General features: G+C 42.6%; 1 protein-coding gene across 1 annotated transcript; it reads right to left on the reverse strand.

The window, feature by feature from the left end:
• Nucleotides 1-13025: 13025 nt before the first annotated feature.
• LOC146692930 (uncharacterized) lies at nt 13026-15422 on the reverse strand. The gene is made up of 4 exons (XM_085433517.1): nt 14922-15422; nt 14361-14663; nt 14283-14321; nt 13026-14126 (listed from the first exon to the last, which is right to left on the reverse strand). Exons 1-4 carry the CDS (start codon nt 15324-15326, stop codon nt 13026-13028), a joined length of 1848 nt encoding a protein of 615 aa, XP_085289643.1. The 5' UTR covers nt 15327-15422.
• Nucleotides 15423-23637: the final 8215 nt, after the last annotated feature.

Consider the following 23637-nt stretch of genomic DNA (forward strand, 5'->3'; position numbering starts at 1 on the left):
CGTGTGCTCCCACTTCCCTCGTTAACCTACTGTGTATTTATGTGCGTGTCTCCCTCGGGTCGGTGTTGCGTCGTCAATGGCTCCTCCCCTGTGCTTTTCTGTGTTCCCTCGGTCCTCAATTAGCATTCCCAGTTTAGTTCTGTTTCTTTGTGAAGCCTGCAATAAAGCAGGGATTTTGAGTTCAGCTTTTTGTCTCCGTGAGTTTTGCATTTGGGTCCTCATCTGCCTCCACACAGGCAGTTCATGACAGTGGTGATGGCAAGCTACATTGTAGCCACAGCTGCCCTGGGTCGCACTGACAGACAGGCACTGATAATTCATAATTATCTTGCATAAATAGGCCGTTGATTTTCTTTACTCGTTTCAGGTATTACCAGCAAAATAGTTGCATGTTTAATAATCTGGGAATTTACCCAGATTTATTTATTCATTTATTTATTTATTTAGAGATCTTCACAACCCCCACCCCCTAATGTTCAGCACAAAGTTACACCGATGGTGCATTAGGCAGAGATCTGTGATCAGCGTTTGTCAGCACATGTCAAATTTCAGGTGGAACAAACGAAGAAACCATTCAATTAAGCTATTTATCCAAATTGCTTTGTTTCAGATTGCGACATGGGGCATTTGCTGTGTTAGAGGAGAGTGCTCTGAGAGCCCTTCTTGTAATCCTGTTGGTTAGGAGCCACATAATTTAACAGAAAAGCCAGTGTAACATGAATACACTTAAAAGAGAATATGTGTTACTGAATCACCGCCGCTCATCTCCCACACATCAACCTTGCTGCCTTAGTAGGAAAGTGAATCTGAAGGGCTCTTCATCTTTACTCTGTGTTGATATATGCATATATGAGAGTCTTGCATGATTCACATTAGATGGCACTTCCTCTCTCTGCTGACATTACTAAGATTTTAATGTGGTGTGCGTGAGATTGCTTTAAGGTTGTAAAAGAGATCAAAGCCCAGAAGAGGATATGAACCTGGGCTGCTGTGGACTGTTACCAGTTAAGTGTAAAAAGCATAGAGACCAGCATAATAGATACCCTACACACTGCCCTGTAGTGGGTGTGCCATAGAAAAGTACACACAATCTCCCCCAGCATTTAAAAGTTCTATTTATAACAAGTGTGGACTCATTTTATACTTTTTTACTTTTTTTCCCCCTCGATTTAACCATCTGGATGCACTGATGTTTCAGTGTTTCAGAATACACATTGGAGAAAATAGACGTAAATAAGGAGCCTTATTTATTTAACAGATATAGTTGATATAAATTTAAAGTATTTAATAGTGGAGTTTGGATGAGACCAATAGTTACCACTCTACTAGTTCAACATTATTTCTGATTGTGATGTGCAGCTCCTTGAAATTTAACAGCAACAGGCTTTGTCATACAAATGACTTGATTGCCAAATAATTGCTATAAAAACAAAACATGATATACAGTACTAAAAGTCATCTTGATGTTGCGTTGTGGTGGTTTATTGCCAAGGCTTCATAAACTATTTCCAAGCCACTGAGCTAAACCTCTGCTGTAGAGGCTATATTGTTTTGTTGCAACAGGATCTCAAAGGAGAGGTCTTATTTGTAGAAGCTGCACCACTTGACAGACACAACTGTGAAGAGAAGCAGATTAACCTTCCCAGACCTACCAATCTAATACTCTGTTTTTTCCCTCCGTCTCTTCTTCTGAGTGCTTCTGGAACCAGAATCATTCTTCCTTCCTTTGATTTCCGCTGTTTAATTTCACTTCTCTCTCACTTTTTTCTTTCATTTTCACTCCTGCACTCATGCCAAAGTGCTTATTTCTCTCTTATCCTGCACGTCTTCTCATCAACTCCTTGGGTTTCAGGCTGTCATACCCCACCACAAATAAGCAGTCTGGATGTGCACACAGCCAACGAATCAGAAACCCACATGGGAACCCCTTCACACTATACCACAATATATCCCTAATTAGTCTCTAAACTAGCAGCTTCAGTTGAGAGACTGCACGGCTCTCCTTCTCAGTGCCCTGTCCAACACTGTTTGTCTGGATGAGTAGAGGTTAATTACACCCAGTTCACCAATTACTCCCAGATCTGACCTTGTTTTCATTTTTTTTCTCACAAAAGTTTTGTTTTTGTCTACTTCTGCTCCTTTTACTGACATTCCTCTACTGCAAAATATGTCAAGTTCATTCACATTCTGATATGTACAATACATGAATGTGAACTCTTTCTTTCTTTTATTGTGAAAACCACAATTGTATGTGATATTTTATGTTCCTATGTCCTATGTGACAACGTCACATGAAAGTTTGGATCAGTTAATTAACGTAATCTCTGCATGGGCAAGAAATGTCAAACTCCATCATCAGATGTGTAATTTAGTAATTTTACTGAAAGTGCAGAGGTAACGGGGTCTTGCACAACTGTGGTGGTTATCACTTTCATCTCACATTAGGAGGGGCCTGGGTTTGAATCCACTGGAGTCTGTCCGTGTGGAGTTGTCCCCATGCCTGCGTAGGTCCATGCTAGGTCAAATGTCAAATGATGATTAGAACTTACTGTAGATGAGAAAAATTGTCCGTCCCTCTGGGTTAACCCTGTGATAGACTGGTGACTAGGATGCACCCCACCCCCTGCCCTATTACAGTTTGTGTAGGCTCCAGCTCCCCTGTGAATTTGATAAAGCGAAGAAGATGGATGGATGGATGGATCCAACCTCATGTAGATGTAGAAAAAGAATAAAAGTATGCCACAGTACAGCACAAATGGAGTCTTTTATGTGATTTATCTTGTATTCATATAAAAATAAATCACAATAACTCAGTACACTTTGGTAAGGTAAAAGCGCATATGCATTAAATATAGAAACCCAACAAATAAACAATCCCCTGTGAACAAGCAAGTGACAACAGCAGGTATTAAAATCTTTTAACTGAAGGAATCCTCCAGCAGTAAAAGGTAAGGTGCACGTCTGTCATGATGACACAACAAACAAAAAACACAACAAAACACAAAGTACGGGAGAGATGACACAAAGAGAGGACATGGAAAATTGTCATATGAATGCACGAGGAGTGAGACAGGGAAGTGGAAAGGTCATCAGTGCATTATGGGAGGTCTCCCGGCAGCTTTAGCCTATAGGGATGGCTCAGGGTCACCCGATCCAGCCATAACTATAAGCTGTATTAAAAGGGAAAGTGTTAAGCCTTATGTTAAAAGTAGAGAGGAGGCTGATAGCTGAGAGCTCTAGGGTCCTGCAGTCATAGAACACTGTGTTAAGTTGACAGCAGATTTCCCAAATCCCTGACCTCAGATGTCAGTCAATAGCTTTGGTTGAGAAATACCCACCCGAAAGTCTGCAGGTGGAAAGCTGCTCTTACAAACGTGTCAAAAAAATGATTTAACTGTCTTTCATTCCCAGTAACAGAAATCCAGTTGAAAAAAAAAATTGCAAATAATTATATTAAATTAACTTTAAATAATATTTGCATCAATCATAACATTTTCTTTATGCTATTTTTTGAAACGACAGGTGACAGTATATCACATCATAGCTGCGATTTCATTGGGAGAAAAGAAACATGTAAGAGGAAGAGGAATGTGCTGTTAGCCGCATTTTAGGGACGCCGTAACGTACTGACTACTCCTCCCGCCTCTGTTTGTTAAATTTTGCCACTATCTAGCAGTGTCTAAATGTACACTTATAAAGAATTTATAGATACAAAACAGAGTCAGTTGCGGCAGTGCCTGTAAAACAAAGGCTCACAAAGGGAGAAGCAGGGGGGAAATGACTGTGCTGTATAACAATGGTTGGCAAACACTGAACGGATGATTAAAAACATCCTTTCCTAATTTGAGCTAATATGGTGGAGTGTCTGTTAATTATCTATGTATGCAGTAAGACCACATGGGGGACTGCTATTGAGTTGAAAGCCTTTTTTTTTTAAAGAGACATTTAGGATATTCCATAAAGAAGCTATTAACTGATTTGTTCTCTATAATACAATTTTGCATCGTCCCCAGGAAAAGTAGACTTACAATTTCGAAAGTCTAGCATATTAGAAGAAACACCTCCCCTTAGTGAGACTGGAAGTGGCTTTGATGTGTGGAATTCATTCATTGTCAGTCTTTTCAAAACTCATTTAACAACCACAAAGTCATCTAAAATTCAGGCATCTTTTGTGCACATACTGGAGAACAATTTGATGAGTGGTTTCCTCCAGGATGAGATTTTGACAGAACGCACAGGGCAGAAGTTTGCAAGCACGAGGCAGGTAGAAGAGACAAAATTGCATTATCTTTCCTTATGTGAAATACCAGTATTTCAATTTAATGCCATATTAATGCAGTTGTTTCCTTTGACAATAGATAGGCCTACTAAACACGTAGATGCCTTCGTGTCTGAACACACATGCAGATTTCTGTAAGCAAAATATTGCACAGAGCAACTTCTATTCTGACAAATGCATGTGCCCTGACTTCTTTTCTCCTCCTCTTTGAAAGAAATCTTTGTCTAATACACACCCACAAACACACACACACACCAAAATAAAAAAATAAATAAAAAACCCTCTTCTTTAGAATCAGACAAGGTTAAATAAGCAAGTGTGCTTAATGGAGGTACACAGCTCAGTGAGAAAGGGGGATGTATGCTGGAAGCACTGAAAGTCCCTTTTGTTTCACAGATTCTCACTTTTAGGTAGAGCTTTCTCGGTAAAATACGCAAGGTCAGCAAACTCAAAGTCATTTTTCATTCAGTTTTTGAATCAGAGGTAGAATTGTAAAACTGAATATTTTACAATGTTACAAGAGAAGACCTTCTGACATCCTTGAAATTTACCAGAAATGGTATTAAACTAAGATGGGGAGAGTTATGAGTCCTCCATCAATACAGCTAAAGAAGGCATCGTTGTATTTTTTTCTCTCCATTAAGCGGTTATGAGGTACGGAATTATGGGTGGGGGCATGCGTGGGTTAACACTCTGGCAGTGCTGGCTATGGGGGAGGCCGGATTACTTACCTAGTCGTGTAAGCGTGTGTATGTGTATGCAAGTTTGATGACATTCATGGCAGAAATATAATATTTTTTTTCCATGGGAGGTTGCGTAGCACCTGTTCTGTGTGTGTTTGTGTGTTAGGAACATTAGTTACCGTTAAACGCTGAGGTATGATTTCATGGAACAACAGCCTTTCAGCTGTCAACATTGCTGCTTGACCACCAACACAGTTGTTTCAATGATACCACCAAACAAACAACATAGCCATGCTATGTGCAGACCTAATCGGTTTGTGGGTTGCCTTGTAAATTAATAGCTTTGTGCAGATGTTCACACATGCATAACTTAAAAATCCCAATATATCTTTTTGGGTGGTGGTGTCAGCAGAGCTGGTGGCGGAGTTGACAAGGGTTAAACCTAGCTTGCTTGAAACAGGATTAACTCCTCAGCTCAAATGTGGAGTCTCTGTGTGAGGGTGGCTCACATTTTGGCCTTCCCCTCACGTTCACTCCAGAGCGGCTCAGGGCTGCTGGTGGACAGCTGAAACCCGAGAGGGTTTCTCTGCTTCTCCAAATGTGCTTGACCAAAACCCGTCCTTGCTTCTGCATGATTAAACACCCATCCAGACACAGTTTCTAATGCATGAAGCTTTTCAGCTCCTTCTCCATATGAGAAGCATGATTTTAACACAGTCGGCCTAACACCTTAGGCCATCCTCTGAATTCTGTTAAGCTAACTAGAAGTCTGATAAAGATTCAGGGACAGTAGAAGCTGATGAATGAGGATTTTCTGATATCTGTAAGGTGTGTTTGGGCAACGTCTGGTATAGTTTTTAAATTCTTTTGAGTCACAGTGTAAATATGTAACGTAAACATTCAATGCTGCAGAGTTCATCTAGTCTAGCTGATGTTGCTCAAGACTACCGGAGAGTAATCCAGGCCATGACATGATCGGAATTACTGACAAAAAATGAAAATCAACTTTTTAGTGGTTCCCAAAAGACCAAAATGGGGCAGGGAAAGGATTCAAATACTTATATTTCCAATCAAGGAAAAACTAAGGGATATGCTAAAATTGATACAACATTAATCAATCAATCAAATTATTATTTTGAGGATATAAGTAACAATTCTTCAAATCCCATTTAAAAAGGAGTAGGAGCAACCAAATTCTTATTAATTCCTGTCTCCATCTAAATAATCTTCTTTATTGTATCTGATTTGAATACACAATCTTGCACATAGATATATATACTACAAATAAATACACTCGTATAAGACACAAATTCCTGTTGCAACGTGAGGCCCTTTGTTGTTATTCCACGACAAATGAAGCAAACGTGATTTCTAAAGTTGATTCAAAGTTTTCTGTTTCAGTACTGCTGAAAAAATGGACAAAAGCACATACTCACAGCAGATTTTATGACACTTTTACAGCTAAAAGAACAAAACAATTCCAGGCGGCCTGCTTAAAATTACAGGGGTAAAAAGGTTAACTGTAATTTTTCCTCACGGTTTAGAAAAAAACAACCATTTTTATTGACAGCTCCTGTTTTCAGATGCTCAAGAGTAGTTGGACAAGAATTTTATATGTAAGAATTAGTTTTAGTACTTGGATAAAAATCGTTTGCAGTGAATGACTGCCTGAAGCCATGGGCATCACCAAATGCTCTTTTTACTCTATCGAGATGCACCGACAGGCCTTTACTGCAGCCACCTTCAGCTGATGTTTGTTTGTGGGTCTATCCACATTCAGTTTTGCATGGGCTGAGATCAGGTGACTGTCATTTCTTTGAGAAACTCTTGGATTGCTTTCTATACTTTCCTTTGGGTTATCATTCATGTTCACTGTCAACCAGTGTCTGCTCAGTTTTGCAGCATTTGCCTTAATCGGTGCAGAGAGTATAGGCCTGTACACTTCACATCTCATCCTGCTGCTTCTATCAGCAGGCAGCTCATACCATAACATTGCCTGCACCGTGGTTGACAGATGACACGGCGTGCTTTGGATCACAATATATTTCTCTCGTCCTCAAAACCTTTCTCCTCCCATCATTCTCATACAACTCAATCTTGGTTTCATCTGTCCAAAGAATTTCTCTCAGAACTGTGCAGACTCTTTTATGGATTTTCTGACAAACTAATCTGACTTCACTTATGCGCAAATAGATACTAGCGAACACAACTTGCAATGCTGTACATTCACTGTTCAAGAACCAGAAAGCCTGTGCACCATACTGAAACTGCAGTTTTTCTCCTCATGACAAATAAACACGCTAATCTCTGTTTGTAGCCTTGTCTTTTCTCATTTCCTCTTGGGTTTGGCTGATACCATAATTCTCAGTGTGGTGCTGACAGAGAAATCCTGCTTTGCCCACATCCAAACAATACTATATTATTTTCTGAAAGAAGCTGTGAACAACTTTTCGTGCTTTCTGTGGGTTTTTGTTTATATCACAGTTTTTTTTCCACGTTCTGATCATAATTGTTGTCCATTTCCTTGGTTTTTTCGCTTTCTCTCCTGGTCCATTTCCATCTCTTCAGTAATTCTGCTTGATGTAGGTAGAAAAGGATTTGGGAGTAAGAGGGGTGAGATGAATTAAAAAAAGAAAAAAAAAAACATGAATAAAACACAAAAAAGGAGAAATAAATATCAACAAAGCTACCTCCAAAAAACCCTCTGAGTTTATGCCTGTGCTTGTTTATGTGCCTGCCTGCACTGTGATTATGTGGCTTGAATGAAAAGAAGAAGCTAGAGAATTTCTAAAGTGTGCATACATGTGTGACGAAGCTAATGGGACAGAGACGTGAGGGAGTCTGTGGATTCATGACTGGTAAAGGAGCACTGCAGTGCACGAACAGCATAACTGTGAAGGGTCGCTCACTTCTGCCTTTTCTCTTTAAATGTTTGGTGTAGATATTGGTTTCTTTAAAGTACCTCTTAAATAAAACAGAGTTTTTTTAATGCGAAAAAAAGAACACATTGTCTCTCTACATTCCACATTAACCTAAAAAACAAAGCCTGCTTTGGTTAATATGCTTAAGCAGAGTCGGTCTGCAAAGCAACTTTCCCACTGTAAACTGTGAAATCATTCAACCCTGGAATCATCTCCACCGTGTTGCTTTAGCTGGACCTGTCGTCATATTGTAGCAATTCTGATTGATATTCCTGAGGAAAAGCTGCCAGACAGCTCGGCTGCATTCTACAGAAGCTTACTACTATAATGTGCATAATTTACCGTGCTCATTGTAAGCCATCCACTGCACTTCAGAATGATTTGCCATGAAAATGTGGCACAGGCGTTCAGTGTTGGACGTTCTGCATCCTGCAGATTCTCATGTTACTTTCTGTTAATTTTCCAGAGCGGGTCTCTCAGGGAGTGACAGACACAGCTGGAATGTGAAAGATGCATTATGTAAAGGGAGTAAAGTGAACCCCAAAAATTACTGGCATATCACAATGAATAAATAATATCACGGTAGTGCCGTGCAGTCAAGATGGCCAAACAGTGGAACAAAATCAAATGTGACCAGTTGTTATAACACTGACCTAGAGCAAACCAGAAGCGAGAGGTCAAAGTTAAAAACTTAAAAAATGCACTTAAAATGTTATTCGCCGTGTAAGCACATCACAAGGAAGGTGGAAAGAAATATATGTTATTAAGGCCTTACAGTAGGAACACTATAACCGAGAGTAGAAGGAGCCAAGGGGACACAAGTACAAGTATTTGTAGTATATTAGCTGTCAACTCGTGCCACATCATTGGCAATGTTACAAAGCAAGCATGCCAATGCTAAGTTGTTCTGTCTGGGAGCCAATAATAGCTTCAGTGAATTAGCTGCAATCAATATTACAGGGTTGAAACGCCCAAAAAACTGCTGGTATGAAATTAAACTGAGACAATAGAAAGTATCACATCCAACGATTTGATCCAGCGCTCACAGAAAACATCTTTTTCTGCCCAAGTAATGTTTTATTGAAACCAGAGGGAGCTCCTTAGTGTGGTCAGTCACAGGTGCTGGAAAATGGCAGCGTGGTGTTGGGCTATGACACCTGTCAAAAGGCTCAGGCAGCATGGCAGCGCGAGCCGTTGAGTCAGGAAGGAAATGTGTTTTTCTTTTTTCCCCCTATATTATATATCAGATGAAGAATGGGCGAGAATGCAGCGCAGTGGTGATGGCCGCAGGGGCAGCCCCTAGTCAGTCGTACGTCTCCAACCAGTCACACTTAGCGGACCGTGGCTCTTTCAACCAAACCCAGTATCCCAGAGGAACTGGTTGACAAGACCTCCACCCAGGTTTGCTGCTATCAGGAGTAAGCAACAGGTGCTGAGGTTTTCTTTGAGAGCGTGCTTGTTATGGGTCGCACTAGGCCTGGTGTGTTTCTCGATCCTCTTAAAGAAAAATAAATGTTTTGCTGTAGCGTCAAGGAGGTACTATAACAAGGCTCTATCGCTGACAAAGTTGATTTAAATTCCACAAAGGACACTGACACTACATCTCACGTACATCTCACCATATTTTTTTCGAATATAATTTATCCTTAAATCTGGTTCAGGTTTGAAAGAACATCTGCGCTTTGTGACTGTTCAATAAACCATAAGTGCATGCACTTTGATGTTAGAGCAGTTCCCACGTTATCATTTCTGCATAAGCATCTTCTTTATGTAACTATCACCATAGTTAGAGATGAAAAGCCACATTCTTTTGAAACTTTCCTCTGCCTCATATAACAATAAAATACCTAATTTATCTGGACACAGTAAATATTGCATTTTTTTGATATATATCAGCTATTTGGATTTTGCTAAGGATTAAAATTAGGGCCATGGATACTTTGGTTTACAGGTATGTTGACAGAGGTGGCTGTAGTCAGTTAGTAGGCTTCATCTCTGCTAATTTGAATCACCAAACTTATCCTGCTTTTAGGAGCATTTTAATGGACTTTATCTAGCAAATGTTACGGCCCTTTGTGTCTCTCCAAGAAGTTTGGGTCTCAATTCCCCTCAGCCCAACTGGCTGAGACAGGTTGCTGCCCCTTCCTGACCTGGTTTTTCTAGATGTTTCTTACAGTTAAAAGGGAGTTTTTCCTTCCCACCATCACCTAATGTTTGTTCACAGGGGAGACCATCTGATTGTTGGGCTTTTCTGTCTAATACTGTAGACCCTGTGGATGTTACAATGGACACAAGTGTGGTGGCCATCTCAAAATAAAATTTTAAAGGAAGTTTAGCGCATGCCCCATGGGTAAAACCACCACGGTCCCAGTCCATCTACTTTTGTATGCATGGATTGGGAATCCCCCCCCCCCTCTTTTTTTCCCTTTTCCATTGTTTTCAGATGAATGAAAATGATGACTACAACAAATGTACCTCACATGCCGGTCACGGTTGTATGGAAGTCTCATACAGCTTGAAAAAAAAGATTCAGCAGCCCCTTTATGGAGCGAGCAGTCATGCAGCTAACAACATATGCTGAGCAGTTACTGTGGGTAGGTGCCTCGGTGGCTGCAAACTCTGGCTTGCTGGTGTATGTGTGTGTGTGTAAGTGTGTGTCCATGTAGAGCTATGCTGTGGCTGTGGCCCACACACGCAGCTGAGTTTGTAAATGCCTGCGCTAGGATCAAAAGCCTGGCGATCCACAGCCATACTTGATTAGTGAAAGGCAGCTCACAATTGCTGCTCCACCAAAGACTGCTGGACAGATGGACTTGTTTTCTGTTTTAATGCTGTAGCGCTTTGGGGGTTTCAGTATGTTTTACTTGGTCTTCTCCATCCAGTCACGTAAACAAGCTAAGCAACTGATTTCAGGTTATCTTGGCCTTTGTCCACATTATCAGCATTGTTTAATTTACTTGATTAATAATCTTAATTCTCACCACAAAGCGTCTCTTCAGTGTAGCAGTTTCTTTTCCCTATTTTGGTGACTTATTCTCCACCCTTGCAGTCAGAGCAACTGGACGCACTTTTTAATTGCTAGTCCTTGGTTTTGTTTCTTAATGCTTCATTTGAAAACCAATTAGCTACTCTCTTGGATTCAATTACCAAAGTGAAAGCCTAGTGCTATCTTGCCCATGCAATAATAACATTATAATTGTATTCGCACACAGCCCCGCCTCCAGCCCACCTTTGGAAATACTGCTCTTACAAATGGTGCCCGATGCTCTTCCGGGGCCTCGGCTTTGCATTGTTTGAAATCATTCAAAGCGGGTCTAGTCATAGCCTTTGCTGATAAGCAACACAAAACTGTTGCACCTCTTTTGAAAGCATTTAAGGTGGGGTCATTTCATATGAATTTCTACTTGAGGACACGGTGAATGCCTTAAAAATGTGTTTCATATTTCCACTGCCGTTGGCACAGTTTGACACGGGCGTCTGCATGTGTGCCTTTGAGGACAGCATGTGTAAAAATTAGTGTACACATGTGACAGAAAAAGGGTCTTAGTTTGTGGTTACGTGATTATGTGTGAGTGTGAGGGGCGGCAGGAGGGGTCGGGGTGGCTGCCTTGCTTTGCTGGTGTGTCAGCAGTCAGTCAGAATCTGGAAAGTATCACTACTCACCGCTAGCATTGACGACGTGTGCATACAACACTGACTGTGCCCTGAAATGGTCTCAGACAGCACAGAATCTGCTTATAATGAGGCTGAAACTACAGAAAAATGATATTTTCAGACATTATAATGGTGTGTGCCTTGATGACTTCACCACACTAATGCTATCATATTCTCAACTTCCTCAACATTTACTAGAAAATTGTTTTTCTAGGACGGGTAGTTGCTTATTATTAAAACAAGTATTGACTCAAACCTTCATTTATTACTGTGATACCATTAAAAGCATATTAAAACATATTTGAATAAGATGTGTTTCTGTGAGTTTGGGCCAAAAGAAATCTGGAGAGTTTGTGTAAAAATCCGTGTGCCTCTGCATAAATGCAAAACCCGATTCTATGAGAGTATCCCACTTGCATTCCTTCTGTAGGCGATGAAAATGAACAGAAGTGAATTTGCTCACTTGCAAGGCCTCAGACCACCAGCTAAGCTGTGTAGAGTGCAGTGATATTCACACCATTGTTAACTCCCCCTGTTGTGGGTGTTCTGATTATCTTTAATTGGACTTCCCTTAGAAACGTTCACACTCTCACTTCACAGCAGCCACTCGCATAAATTTCAAGAGGTTAAGTGTAGTAGGTGCCTCGCAGATCGTTGGTCACAAAACAGTATCCACTTCCTGTATGGGTTGAGGTTGTCTTAACCTGCGTAAATCACATGCTTTGATTTCACTCTTTCTTCTGTCACCTGTTAACTGAATACTTTCAAAGATAATTGCTCCTGACACAACCATGCTGTAACCATACTGATCTGTGATTTGTGGAGTTGAATTGGCAGCAGTCATATCGGTACTTGAACCTGAGAAGACGAGGTTAAACTAGTGGGATTGTGAATGGGGAAATATTCCAAGTATACTTTTTTATGAGTTCTAAGAACACACAACATTAGCCTAGATCTGTTTTTAGCATAATCAGCATGCTGCATGTAATATGCAGCTATTAAATAAATTGCATAGTCTTAAAAATGTAGCAGTAGCAGTTTTCCGTACAGTGCAAAAGTCTAGAGTTATCCCTCATTTCTTTAAATCTGGTTCCAATAAGTCAGACCTTGTTGTAATTGTTGTTTGGTTGGAAATGCCTGATAAGATATTTTATTACACCTCACCAAAAATCTCACTATGAAGGTAACCCTCCCGCTTGTTGGAGAAATTGTGGAAATACAAATGCAAATCACTATCATATTTTCTGGGACTGTCATGTTATTAAAACGTATTGGAAAAGAATACATGCAGCAATACAAGAGACATTTGGAAGATATTTACCTTTGGAAAGTAAAACTCTATTTTTTTGGACTTATGCCAGAAGGATGGACAAAGAACGATAAATACTTGTTTAATATTTTACTGGCAGCCGGCAAAAAAGCCGGAAAAAAGCCATCACAAAAAATGGCTTTCTTCAGAGAGCCCAACTATGAACATGTGGATGAACATCACAATGGACATTTACAACACCGAACAAAACAAGCTCCAGCGGACCGAGGGAATTGTCCAAAACAAAAACACACATGCTGGAGTACCAGGACAAAACACAGTTCAGGAGGCCGGCCCAGAGGCTCACAGCTCAGAAGTCCAGGACAGTTTATCTTCTGAGGCCGGCCACGTCGGCGACACAGCTCCGAAAGCCGACCGAGTGGAAGGCAGCGGTGGCGGAGCGGAGGCAGTTCAGGGGGCCGACCGTGCACACGGCAGCGGCGGCGACGAGGAAACCGTTCAGGCGGCCGACCGTGCGGACAGCAACGGCGGTGACGAGGAAACAGTTCAGGCGGCCGACCGTGCGGACAGCAACGGCGGCATCTAGGAGGTCGTCCATAGTGATGATGACGCTCCACCAGCGGCCTGGCAGATGACCGCCGATGTCGAGGCGGCAGTTTGGGACCCGAAGGTGGCGTGGCCGTCGCAGCACCAGACGAGACCGAAGCAGAGGCTGGACCAGACGAGGCAGCTGATGAGGATGCTGAAGCAGAGGCCGGACCAGGCGATGCTGACGAGGATGCTGGAGCCGGGCCAGGCGATGCTGAAGACACGAAGGCTGGAGCCGGACCAGGCGAGGATGAAGCAGAAGCAGAGGCTGGACCAGACGAGACTGAAGCAGAAGCAGAGGCTGGACCAGACGAGACTGAAGCAGAAGCAGAGGCTGAAGCCGGGCCAGGCGTGGGTGAAGCAGTGGCTGGACCAGGCGACGGCATGGGTGAAGACACAGAGGCCGCAGCTGGCGAGGATGGAGACACAGAGGCTGCAGCTGGTGGCGATGATGGGTCTTGGGGCTGGACGGGCTCCTTGGGCCCCCCAGCTGACGAGACAGGAGGCTGGCTAGGTTCTCCTGAACCTCCAGCTGATGAGTCTTGAGGCTGGACGGGCTCCTCGGGCCCCCCAGCAGGCGAAGCAGGAGGCTGGACGGGCTCCTCGGGCCCCCCAGCAGGCGAAGCAGGAGGCTGGACGGGCTCCTCGGGCCCCCCAGCGAAAACAGTCTCTGGACCAGTGGGCACGGGGGCCCCTGGCAGGCACAGTTCAGAGCCAGCAGGCGCACGGGCCTCTGGCAGGCACAGTTCAGAGCCAGCAGGCGCACAGGCCTCTGGCAGGCACAGAATAGAGCCAGCAGGCGCACGGGCCTCTGGCAGGCACAGAACAGAGCCAGCAGGCGCACGGGCCTCTGGCAGGCACAGAACAGAGCCAGTAGGCGCACGGGCCTCTGGCAGGTACGGGTCAGAACCAGCAGGCGCACGGGCCTCTGGCAGGAACAGATCAGAATCAGCAGGCGCACGGGCCTCTGGCAAACACAAAGCAGACTGCAGCTGCACAGAGCATCGACTCAGCTCAGGCAGCGACAGCCGGATGCAGTCCTCAGCTGGCTTCTTAACCTCCAGGGGTCCAGAGTCAGCCGGGGGCTGGGACCCAGCCTCTGGGGAGGCCCTGGAGTGCGTCACAGTCTCTGGGCTGGCCAGCTGTTGCGGACTGACTACTGCGTTATGTGGTGTGTCTCTCTGCTTGACATGAACAGGTGAAAAACAGTGCTTTTCCGGTTGGATGGACTGGACTTGTAGTACAGGCAGAGCTGGTGAAGATGGTGGCTGAATAGGTGGCTGAGCTGGTAATAACGCTGATGAGTCTCTTGCCAACTGAGCTATTGACTGAGCCACGGATTGTAACAAGGTGTCTAATAGGTCTGGCTGTGACTGTAATGGAGGTGGAGATTGAGTGGCTAACTGAGGTAGCGGCTGCAGGGCAGCTAACCGAGCTACCGGCTGGGCAGCTGGCTCAACAAACACAGCCCCGGAATAAACAGTCATGCGAGCTGGCGAAACAGACGGAGTGTCTTTTCCACTCACCACAGCCGGCAGTTCCGAAGTCCCAACCTCCGGCTGTGGGGCGACGCGCCGACGGCGCGATCGTCGCTTCCTCCCGGGCAAAACCTCCGGCAGGCCGGGCAAAACCTCCGGCGGGCCGGGCAAAACCTCCGGCGGGCCGGGCAAAATCTTCACCGCCGGGCTGGGTTGGGAAGCGGTAGCGGCTGGAGGGTGGAGGTGAAGTTCGTTAAGGATGAAGTCCTGTGCGAGCGGGTGAAGAGAGTCGAGTAGCCAGCAGTGAGCAGACATCAGCTGCTGTAGCCTAGCTTCTACAGCGTGGTGAAGCTCTTCCTCCTCATGATCCAGCCACAGGTTGACCAACCTGGAGACGCTGTCGATCACTTCCTCCCGAAACTCCTGGGACGGTGCGGATGCTGCTGGGTCCATGTTTGGTCGGCTCGTACTGTCACGGCTGGCGGAGGGAGCCGTGTGGTGTGGAGGAAAAGGAGGACCCAAGATGCAGCAAACTGATGATACGAGTGATGTTTTATTTACAAAGGTGGCGGTGACAAAAACAGGCAACGAGGTATGAATACTTTACAAACGGAAACCTAAACTGGGAGAAACTAAATAGCAAACCTGAGACCGTACAAAGGGGGTGCGGGGCAGAGGGACGCAGAGACAGGACACCATGGAACGCAGATGAATGCAGAGATACGCAGAAATACACGGATGAGTGCAGACGAGCCGACGAGGAGCACAGGCAGACACCAACTATAAATACACACACCAGGTAATGAGGAAATGGCACACAGGAGGGGACACAGCTGGAACTTAATGGGCATAACGAGACACAGACCTACAAAGTAAAACAGGAAATCTAGAACCCGAACCGGACACAAGGGGGGAGGACACAGAATAACTAGAACAGAGGGAAATAGTCACAAAACACAAAACGCTGGGTCAACGACCCAGGACCATGACAATTCCAGCACATAATTTTATTTTATTTTTTGTGTTTACACTCAGTCTTTCAAATAGATGCAAGTAAAACACAGCAGAAAATAAATAACATCAAAGACTAGCGGTCCTTTTGCTCTATTTTCACCTGTAAAGCAGGAGTAGGGTAGGCGGAGGTTTACCCTGGTGCAGGTGTGCCGCAGCGGTCAGTGGAAGAATCCGCGAGTTTCTCTGTGAATTTCCCATTACGTCGTAGCGCACTCGGTGCTTGCTTGGAAGTTTAGGGGGTTTTTTTCCGCTGTAAAAATTAATTTTCTTCCCACGCACTTTTTTTTACACGTTACTTGTAACGCGTTACTGCCCATCTCTGTTGTTAACTACTAGAAGACTAGAGGAAATATTAGTTATAAACAAACAAACAAAAACACGCTCCCTACATTTTTTTCTTTCTTTTTTCTTTTTCCTTATATATCTTTATTTATTTATTGTTTCCTGTTTTGCTTCTTTTTCTTTTCTTTTCTTTTCTTTCTTCTTCTTCTTTCATTCTTTTTGTATGGATATTTTAGTTGTTTAAATATAGAAAAAAAAGAAAAATATATGTAGTGACAAATTGCTGAAGTTGATGGTATTGTATAGTGATTCCAAAATGTCAATTAAAAAAAAGAAAAGAAAAAAGAATACCAGCAATGAAATGGCAACAATAAAAGCATGAAGAGAAATTAGACCAAAATGTTAGCCCGTCATGATGCCATCAGTTCTCTTTGCACTGCATTAAATAACAATAAAAAAGAAAAAGAAACTTGTACTGTTGTTGCCTTTAAATTAAATTATCTGATAAGAAAAAAAAATAAAAAAAATAAATTGTTGTAAAAGTGGTCTTGAGCAATACTTTTGCAGACTTTCTAAAGATCATTTCTTTTCTCGTTTTTTTTAACCCCTTATGCTGATGAATGAATCAATGAAGTAAAAAAGGCACCAAAATGAAGGAATTACCCATGTTGCGTCTACACATGCATCAGACAATTTCTTAAGCTATATCTATGAAAAATGCTAAAGATTTCACAGACATGAAATTGTGTTTTTGGACCAACGAGGTGATTCCCATGGTGCTATTGGCTAAAAACCTGCTATATCTTGTCACAGTCTCCAAGATATACCAAGATATATCTCCACAGGTGGATGCTAAAGCTATGTACAGCAGATAAACAGTATCTGAAAGCCACGTTTTTAAGAAATTGTAAGAAATACAGCAAAGACCTGACAAAGAACCTGAGAGATTCATTTGAAATGTTCTCAGTGGAAGGATGGCTTTAAATAAACAACAAGGGAAAGGAAAAGTCTGAAGCATAGCAAATGATAAAAGAACTGGACTGAAAATCAGTGGCAACGCGTATAACAGAATTAATTATGGCCCAACGTTTTTGGTCTAATTTGTTTGTATGGAGGAGGTCAGGAAAGATTGTAGACAGAGACAGTCATCTGTAAAACACGGTACATCCCGTGGGGTCACAATGATCATGAGAACGGTGAGCAAAGATCCCAGAACCACACGGGGGGACCTGGTGAATGACCTGCAGAGAGCTGGGACCAAAGTAACAAAGGTCACCATCAGTAACACACTACAACGGCAGGGAATCAAATCCCGCAGTGCCAGACGTGTTCCGCTGCTGAAGCCAGTGCATGTCCAGGCCCTTCTGAAGTTTGCCACAGAGCACATGGATGATACAGCAGAGGATTGGGAGAATGTCATGTGGTCAGATGAAACCAAAGTAGAACTTTTTGGTATAAACTCAACTCGTCGTGTTTGGAGGAAGAAGAATACTGAGTTGCATCCCAAGAACACCATACCTACTGTGAAGCATGGGGGTGGAAACATCATGCTATGGGGCTGTTTTTCTGCCAAGGGGACAGGACGACTGATCCGTGTTAAGGACAGAATGAATGGGGCCATGTATCGTGAGATTTTGAGCCAGAACCTCCTTCCATCAGTGAGAACTTTGAAGATGAAACGAGGCTGGGTCTTCCAACATGACAATGATCCAAAACACACCGCCCGGGCAACAAAGGAGTGGCTCCGTAAGAAGCATTTGAAAGTCCTGGAGTGGCCTAGCCAGTCTCCAGACCTCAACCCCATAGAAAATCTGTGGCGGGAGTTGAAAGTCCGCGTTGCTCGGCGACAGCCCCAAAACATCACTGCTCTCGAGAAGATCTGCATGGAGGACTGGGCCAAAATACCAGCTACTGTGTGTGCAAACCTGGTAAAGACCTATAGTAAACGTTTGACCTCTGTTATTGCCAACAAAGGTTATGTTACAAAGTATTGAGTTGTATTTTTGTTATTGACCAAATACTTATTTTCCACCCTGATTTACGTATAAATTCTTTACAAATCCTACCATGTGAATTCATGGATTTTTTTTTCACATTCTGTCTCTCACAGTTGAAGTGTACCTCTGGTGCAAATTACTGACCTCTGTCATCATTTTAGGTGGGGGAACTTGCACAATCGGTGGCTGACTAAATACTTTTTTGCCCCACTGTATCTACATAATCAGTACAGTATCTGGGAAAGTCCGTGCAGACATCATCTGTTTAACATGGTGCAAAACACAATGAGCGCTTATTTGGAATTTGAAATGCCAACTTTAAACTTGGGAAATTAGCTGCTACATTCAGCATTTAGAAATCCTGATTACATTTTAGATTCAAAATAAATGAGAATTGCAAATGTAGTCAACAGTGAATAATACATTTATTTTCTCAAGTGTGATCCCTTTAGACTACTGTGATGTTTAAATACCAAAGCTGTGGTGGTATTACTACTGCTAACAATAAATGGAACCGCTTTCTTATCCGTAGCCTAGAAATAATAGTCCAAGTCAGTATTCACAGCACGAACTCTACAGCCTGGGTGATGATTAATTTAAGTAAACAGTTTGGAGTAGGTCAGTGGTTCCACTTTGCTGTGCTACAAGTGTTCATCTTAGAGATGTGCTGAAATATATGCTGTATGTATTCCTAAGGGAGGTGTGAATATCAACAACAAAAGTCATCAGTGCTCAGTAATATAAACCCAAGCATCCATCTTTATTAATGTCACTGATTTATGTTAGAGGATCTCAATCCTACTTGTATACTAAAGTAGTCCTGAAAATAAACAGCTTCATGAAAGGAGTGGGGAAAAAATGGAAATCAATCACTGAAACTTTCATATCTCCCTTTCGTATACAGCACAGGGAACAAAATCCACAGAATCTTTAAAAATTTATACGTATGCACTTCTTGGCTGTGAAAAAATGTTTTATATGCATTTTTGGAGTATTCCTTAAGCAGCATTAAGATTTAAATATAGATATGTAGTGGGGATAGGTTAATTGGTTAATCCAAATTGCCCGTAGGTGTGAATGTGAGCGAGAATGGTTGTCTGTCCCTGTGTGTTGGCCCTGTGACAGACTGGCGACCTGTCCAGGGCGTACCCCGCCTCTCGCCCTATGACAGCTGGGATAAGCTCCAGCGCCCCCCGCAACCCTGAAAAAAAAGGATAAGTGGAAGCGAATGTAAAACTATTGATAGGATTTTTAAAAAATGCATACATCTCTGGAAGACTTAAACAGTTAAACTCCATATCAATTCCTGATTTGACGTACAGATAGAGAGGACTATGGCGTGCAACAAATGCATGTTTCCCATTAGGCTTCCAGGGCACCTCTATAGGCATAACCTATTAACAGAGTCTCTCTTTATGACTAAAGCCAGTGTATTCACACCATTATATTCATAACTATGGGCTACCACTGGATGCCATGCTGAGATAATCAGAAAAACTCCCACAATCACACATTTGCAGGCCCTTCATGAATATCTGATCCACTGATGAAGTGAGTGGAAGACATCCTGAAACCCTTTTGTCATTAAATCTGCTCGTTTGTTTGTGTAAGACACTGGGGCTCAGGAGGAGAGCCGGGGAGAACCGGGGTGGTCCGCAGGGAATGTTTACTGAGCACCTCTTCTCCTGAATGCACTTTCTGCAGCAAAGGTGAGACTGGAAGTTGTAGAATAGTCTGTATAAATCAATAGCAGGATGTGGAAGTTTGGTTTGTGAGGCTAGTGTTGAGACAGTGGTGTGTGTGTGTGTGTGTGTGTGTGTGTGTGTGTGTGTGTGTGTGTGTGTGTGTGTGTGTGTGTGTGTGTGTGTGTGTGTGTGTGTGTGTGGATGGGGGCTGGGGTGTTAGCAGCGCAGCAGGGCTTATCGAGGGCTCGTGAAGCATCGTCTCCTGGGCTTACTGTGGGGACATTTAGAAGCAGCTGCTTTTTTGCTGTGATAATGGAGACGTTGTCCTGTGTCACTCTGAACCTTGTATGGTCAACCCCCCCACACCGTTTCCCTCCCCAGTGCTCCCAATCCTGTGTTGCTTTCCCTGCAAATGCACAAAAGGGTCGGTGCAGGGTCAGTTTAGTCGTCTAACCCTCACTGAAACTTCCATCTACCTCTCTCACTCTCTCTCTGCATACCAACTTCCCCACTCCCCTTCCTGCCTGATGTGGCCCTAAACAGAATCTCATCTCACACTACTTGCACGGGCTCCCTCAAAAATGTCAAAGCAGGTCTTAATTTAAAAGCCTCCCTCTGTCCACCGCAAACTGTTCTGCAGTGCTTACCACTCACTTATCTTTTTGCCACTAGATGTAAACAATTAAAACGTCTTTTGAAAAATTTATGGGCTCTGTTTTTAAACAGATTTGGTGTTAATTTCCCAAAGCCATTGTCCCTAAGCACCAAATTTAAGCAAGCCAAATGCTTGACATAGAAAAAGACTCAGCATGACAGATTAATGCTCTTGTTTCCTTAGATGCTAAAGTGATGTCAGTGCTCCTTTGACTCAGTGTTTCTCACAGCATTTGACTCTAGTGGCTATAAAGGAATGTGCCTCTCTCTCTGTTCATGGTCAGTCAGAAACAAATCATGTGCTCGCCCTGCAGTGTTTGCTGAAAAACCCCTGCGAGACCTTGAGGCTTGGAAACGTTTATGAACACTCAGAACTACAGGAAACATCCAGAGGAAAACGTCCCCCTTTACTCCCGCCCTCGGCCCCTCCTCTCCTCACGTCTTTACCGGCAATGGATTTGGGACCAGAGAGCTTGAGAAAGGCCAAAGGTGAGTGAGGGAAAAGCATAGATGACTCTCAGATGGATTAGGTCTAAGTGATCCAGACTCTCCCACGCAATCACAACACCTAAGAGGTTATTTTCAGCAGACATCAGTCTGTTTAACCGGTCACAAAGATGGTACTTTTTACCGACAAGAAAGAAGGGCCTCTTTTACAAACAGCTCTCTTTAATAAGAGTTTTATCCTGCCTCTTACATATATCTATTATTGTATTTTCAAGAGCCGGCTATAAATAGCATTATTATTACAGCTATTCAAAGAAGCAGGTTTAGTGCCACAAGTCATACTAAGAATGTTTTACTGCACACAGCCGATTATTCAAACTGGCCTGAATAAGATTATCAGTGAATTAGTTGAGTGTAAATTCTTTGACAAATTATGAATCCCCGTGCAGAGGTGGGTAAGCGCTCATTAATCTTGCATACATGTGAAAATGGAGCTGGGTGGCTTAACACTCTTAAACTCAAATTAACTGCGATCCATCATCTGCAGTATATCTCACTCTTCCAGGAAAAGGGACATGATAAGAGAGAGACTGCTTATCAAAAACCAAACACTGTACTCATTTGTAACTTTCAAACATTTCCAAGAAAAGCCTAAAGTTCTACTTCCAAAGTTGGATTTCATTCAAGGTGGATAAAGCCTCCTTCATGGCCTCCTGTAATGGATGATTATGGTATCTACTATCTATTAGAAAGACAAATTATTGCTGTAACAGGCTTGTGAATTTAGGAGACTTTATGAGCTGTTCTTGTATAAAGGGCACCAAAGGTTTTGCCACCCAAATCTCTTGGGTAGCAGCTTAACATAGGAAACACAGGTATCAGATTAAAGTCCAAACTATTTCGGTACTGATTGTGCCAAATAAGATTATACGATAACATATTTGTTGTCTTTTACACATTTTGATAACAAAATTGTGTTCTAATCAACCCAGTGCATGACATATGTATTGGATCACTTATCTCTATGCCTATTTTTCCCTACTGGGAAAAATGCCATGAAACTGTTCATACTGAATCTCTCTTCCTAATAAAATTAAACGTTTTATGGAAATACTGGCACTTCTACAGTTACATGAGACTTTATGAGAAAGAAAAGTTACTATTGCCAGAATTAGAAACTTATCAAGTGTGGAGAAGAAAAGCTAATTCGAACCATTCACTTCAGCTACTTTATACTTCTTTTTTCTTTCTATGTCCACACTACAATTCGATATCTACTCTTATCAACCACTCAAAGCTTTTTACACCATGAGGAAAGCACATTTAAATATATGCAGAAGCTAAATCACATAACTGATGTGTTTGTACAGCATTACAATCTAAGTATTAATTCCTTGTGTATGTATCTTTATTATTTTTGCCTATCGAAAGAATCATACTCTTCACCAAGATCTTACTGTCACTAAACACGCCTTTACAGCAACACAGATTGCATTCAGTCCAAAAAGTTTGAGCCAGATCTGCGGACGGCTTTTGTTAATAACTAATGAAATATGTGCCTATATGATGTTGTCACTCTGTTTGGCACAGCTGAGTCATTCACTGCTCTCAATAATATTTGCCTGTTTGTCTTGGAAAGATATGAGGTTTTTTTTTTTTTACATGCAACATATCTTTTCTCAGTGTGTTTTTATTATATTCTATATATAGCTATTATACTGGTTCCCAACTAGAAGAAAGACTACAACTGACTGATGCCGGCGGCAATATGTTCATTACAACATAAGCACTCCACAGTTTTTGTTGTTCTTATATTGTAAAGCATGAATAGTTGTCTCTGTGCATTAGTGATGGTTTTTCTCTTTATCAGCAGCTAATAAGAAATATCATTCTTAGAGGAATCAAAAACTGGGACACTTTGAGCTGCAGAGCGAGCGTTGCCTCAGTCATAGTACTCCAGCTCCCCCTCTCTCCTGTCAAGCACTTTCCCTCTCTCTCCCATTTTTTTATACTCATTCCTCACACAGCTCCCCTCTTCCAAGGCATTTTTCTCCCTCTCACCCTCATGTATTTCTTCTCCCGTTCCAAAATCTTTATCCCCTTTTTCCCTCCACCCACTTCTCTAATCAGACATAGTCATACATCAGTATCTCTCTAAAACCAGTCTCCCTCTATCTCTTTATCAGGCAGTCTTTCCTTTTCTCATAGTGCTCTATCCTGTGTTTTTCTCCTCCTCTCAAAATCCTCTTCTTACTTCTTTTGAGAGCTCTCACATGTGGATTTGATTGTTGCAGCTAACACAGCAGAAACAGCTGAAGGCTGGAGGATGGGGTACGGGAGTATGTTAGATAAAAATCCATTACATCAACTCATTTTCTCAGCAACTCGGTAAACAAGCCCTACCATGCTACCATGGCTGCTGATTTCTCATAATAGTTTTTCATATATATTTTTTAATCTGGATGTGACAGAGTCACTTAGATGGTCTTATGTAATTTGTTTATTTTGCCAAGCAAATAACTACTAAAATACCTTTGTGATACTTGTTAGAAAACGTAAATGATTAGAGACGCATCCACTGGAATCGGCCAGTTTGGAGATTCTCAGCCCCGACGGTGACCTGCCAGTCAGCCTCATATAAGTCCAATTACAAGCTCGTCTGTTTATTGCAACTGCAACATATGC

The sequence above is a fragment of the Copadichromis virginalis genome, linkage group LG15 (genome assembly GCF_057382275.1).
Source record: "Copadichromis virginalis isolate Kocher_CV1m ecotype Utaka linkage group LG15, C_Virginalis_male_GT1.1, whole genome shotgun sequence".
Classification (NCBI taxonomy): Eukaryota; Metazoa; Chordata; class Actinopteri; order Cichliformes; family Cichlidae; genus Copadichromis; species Copadichromis virginalis.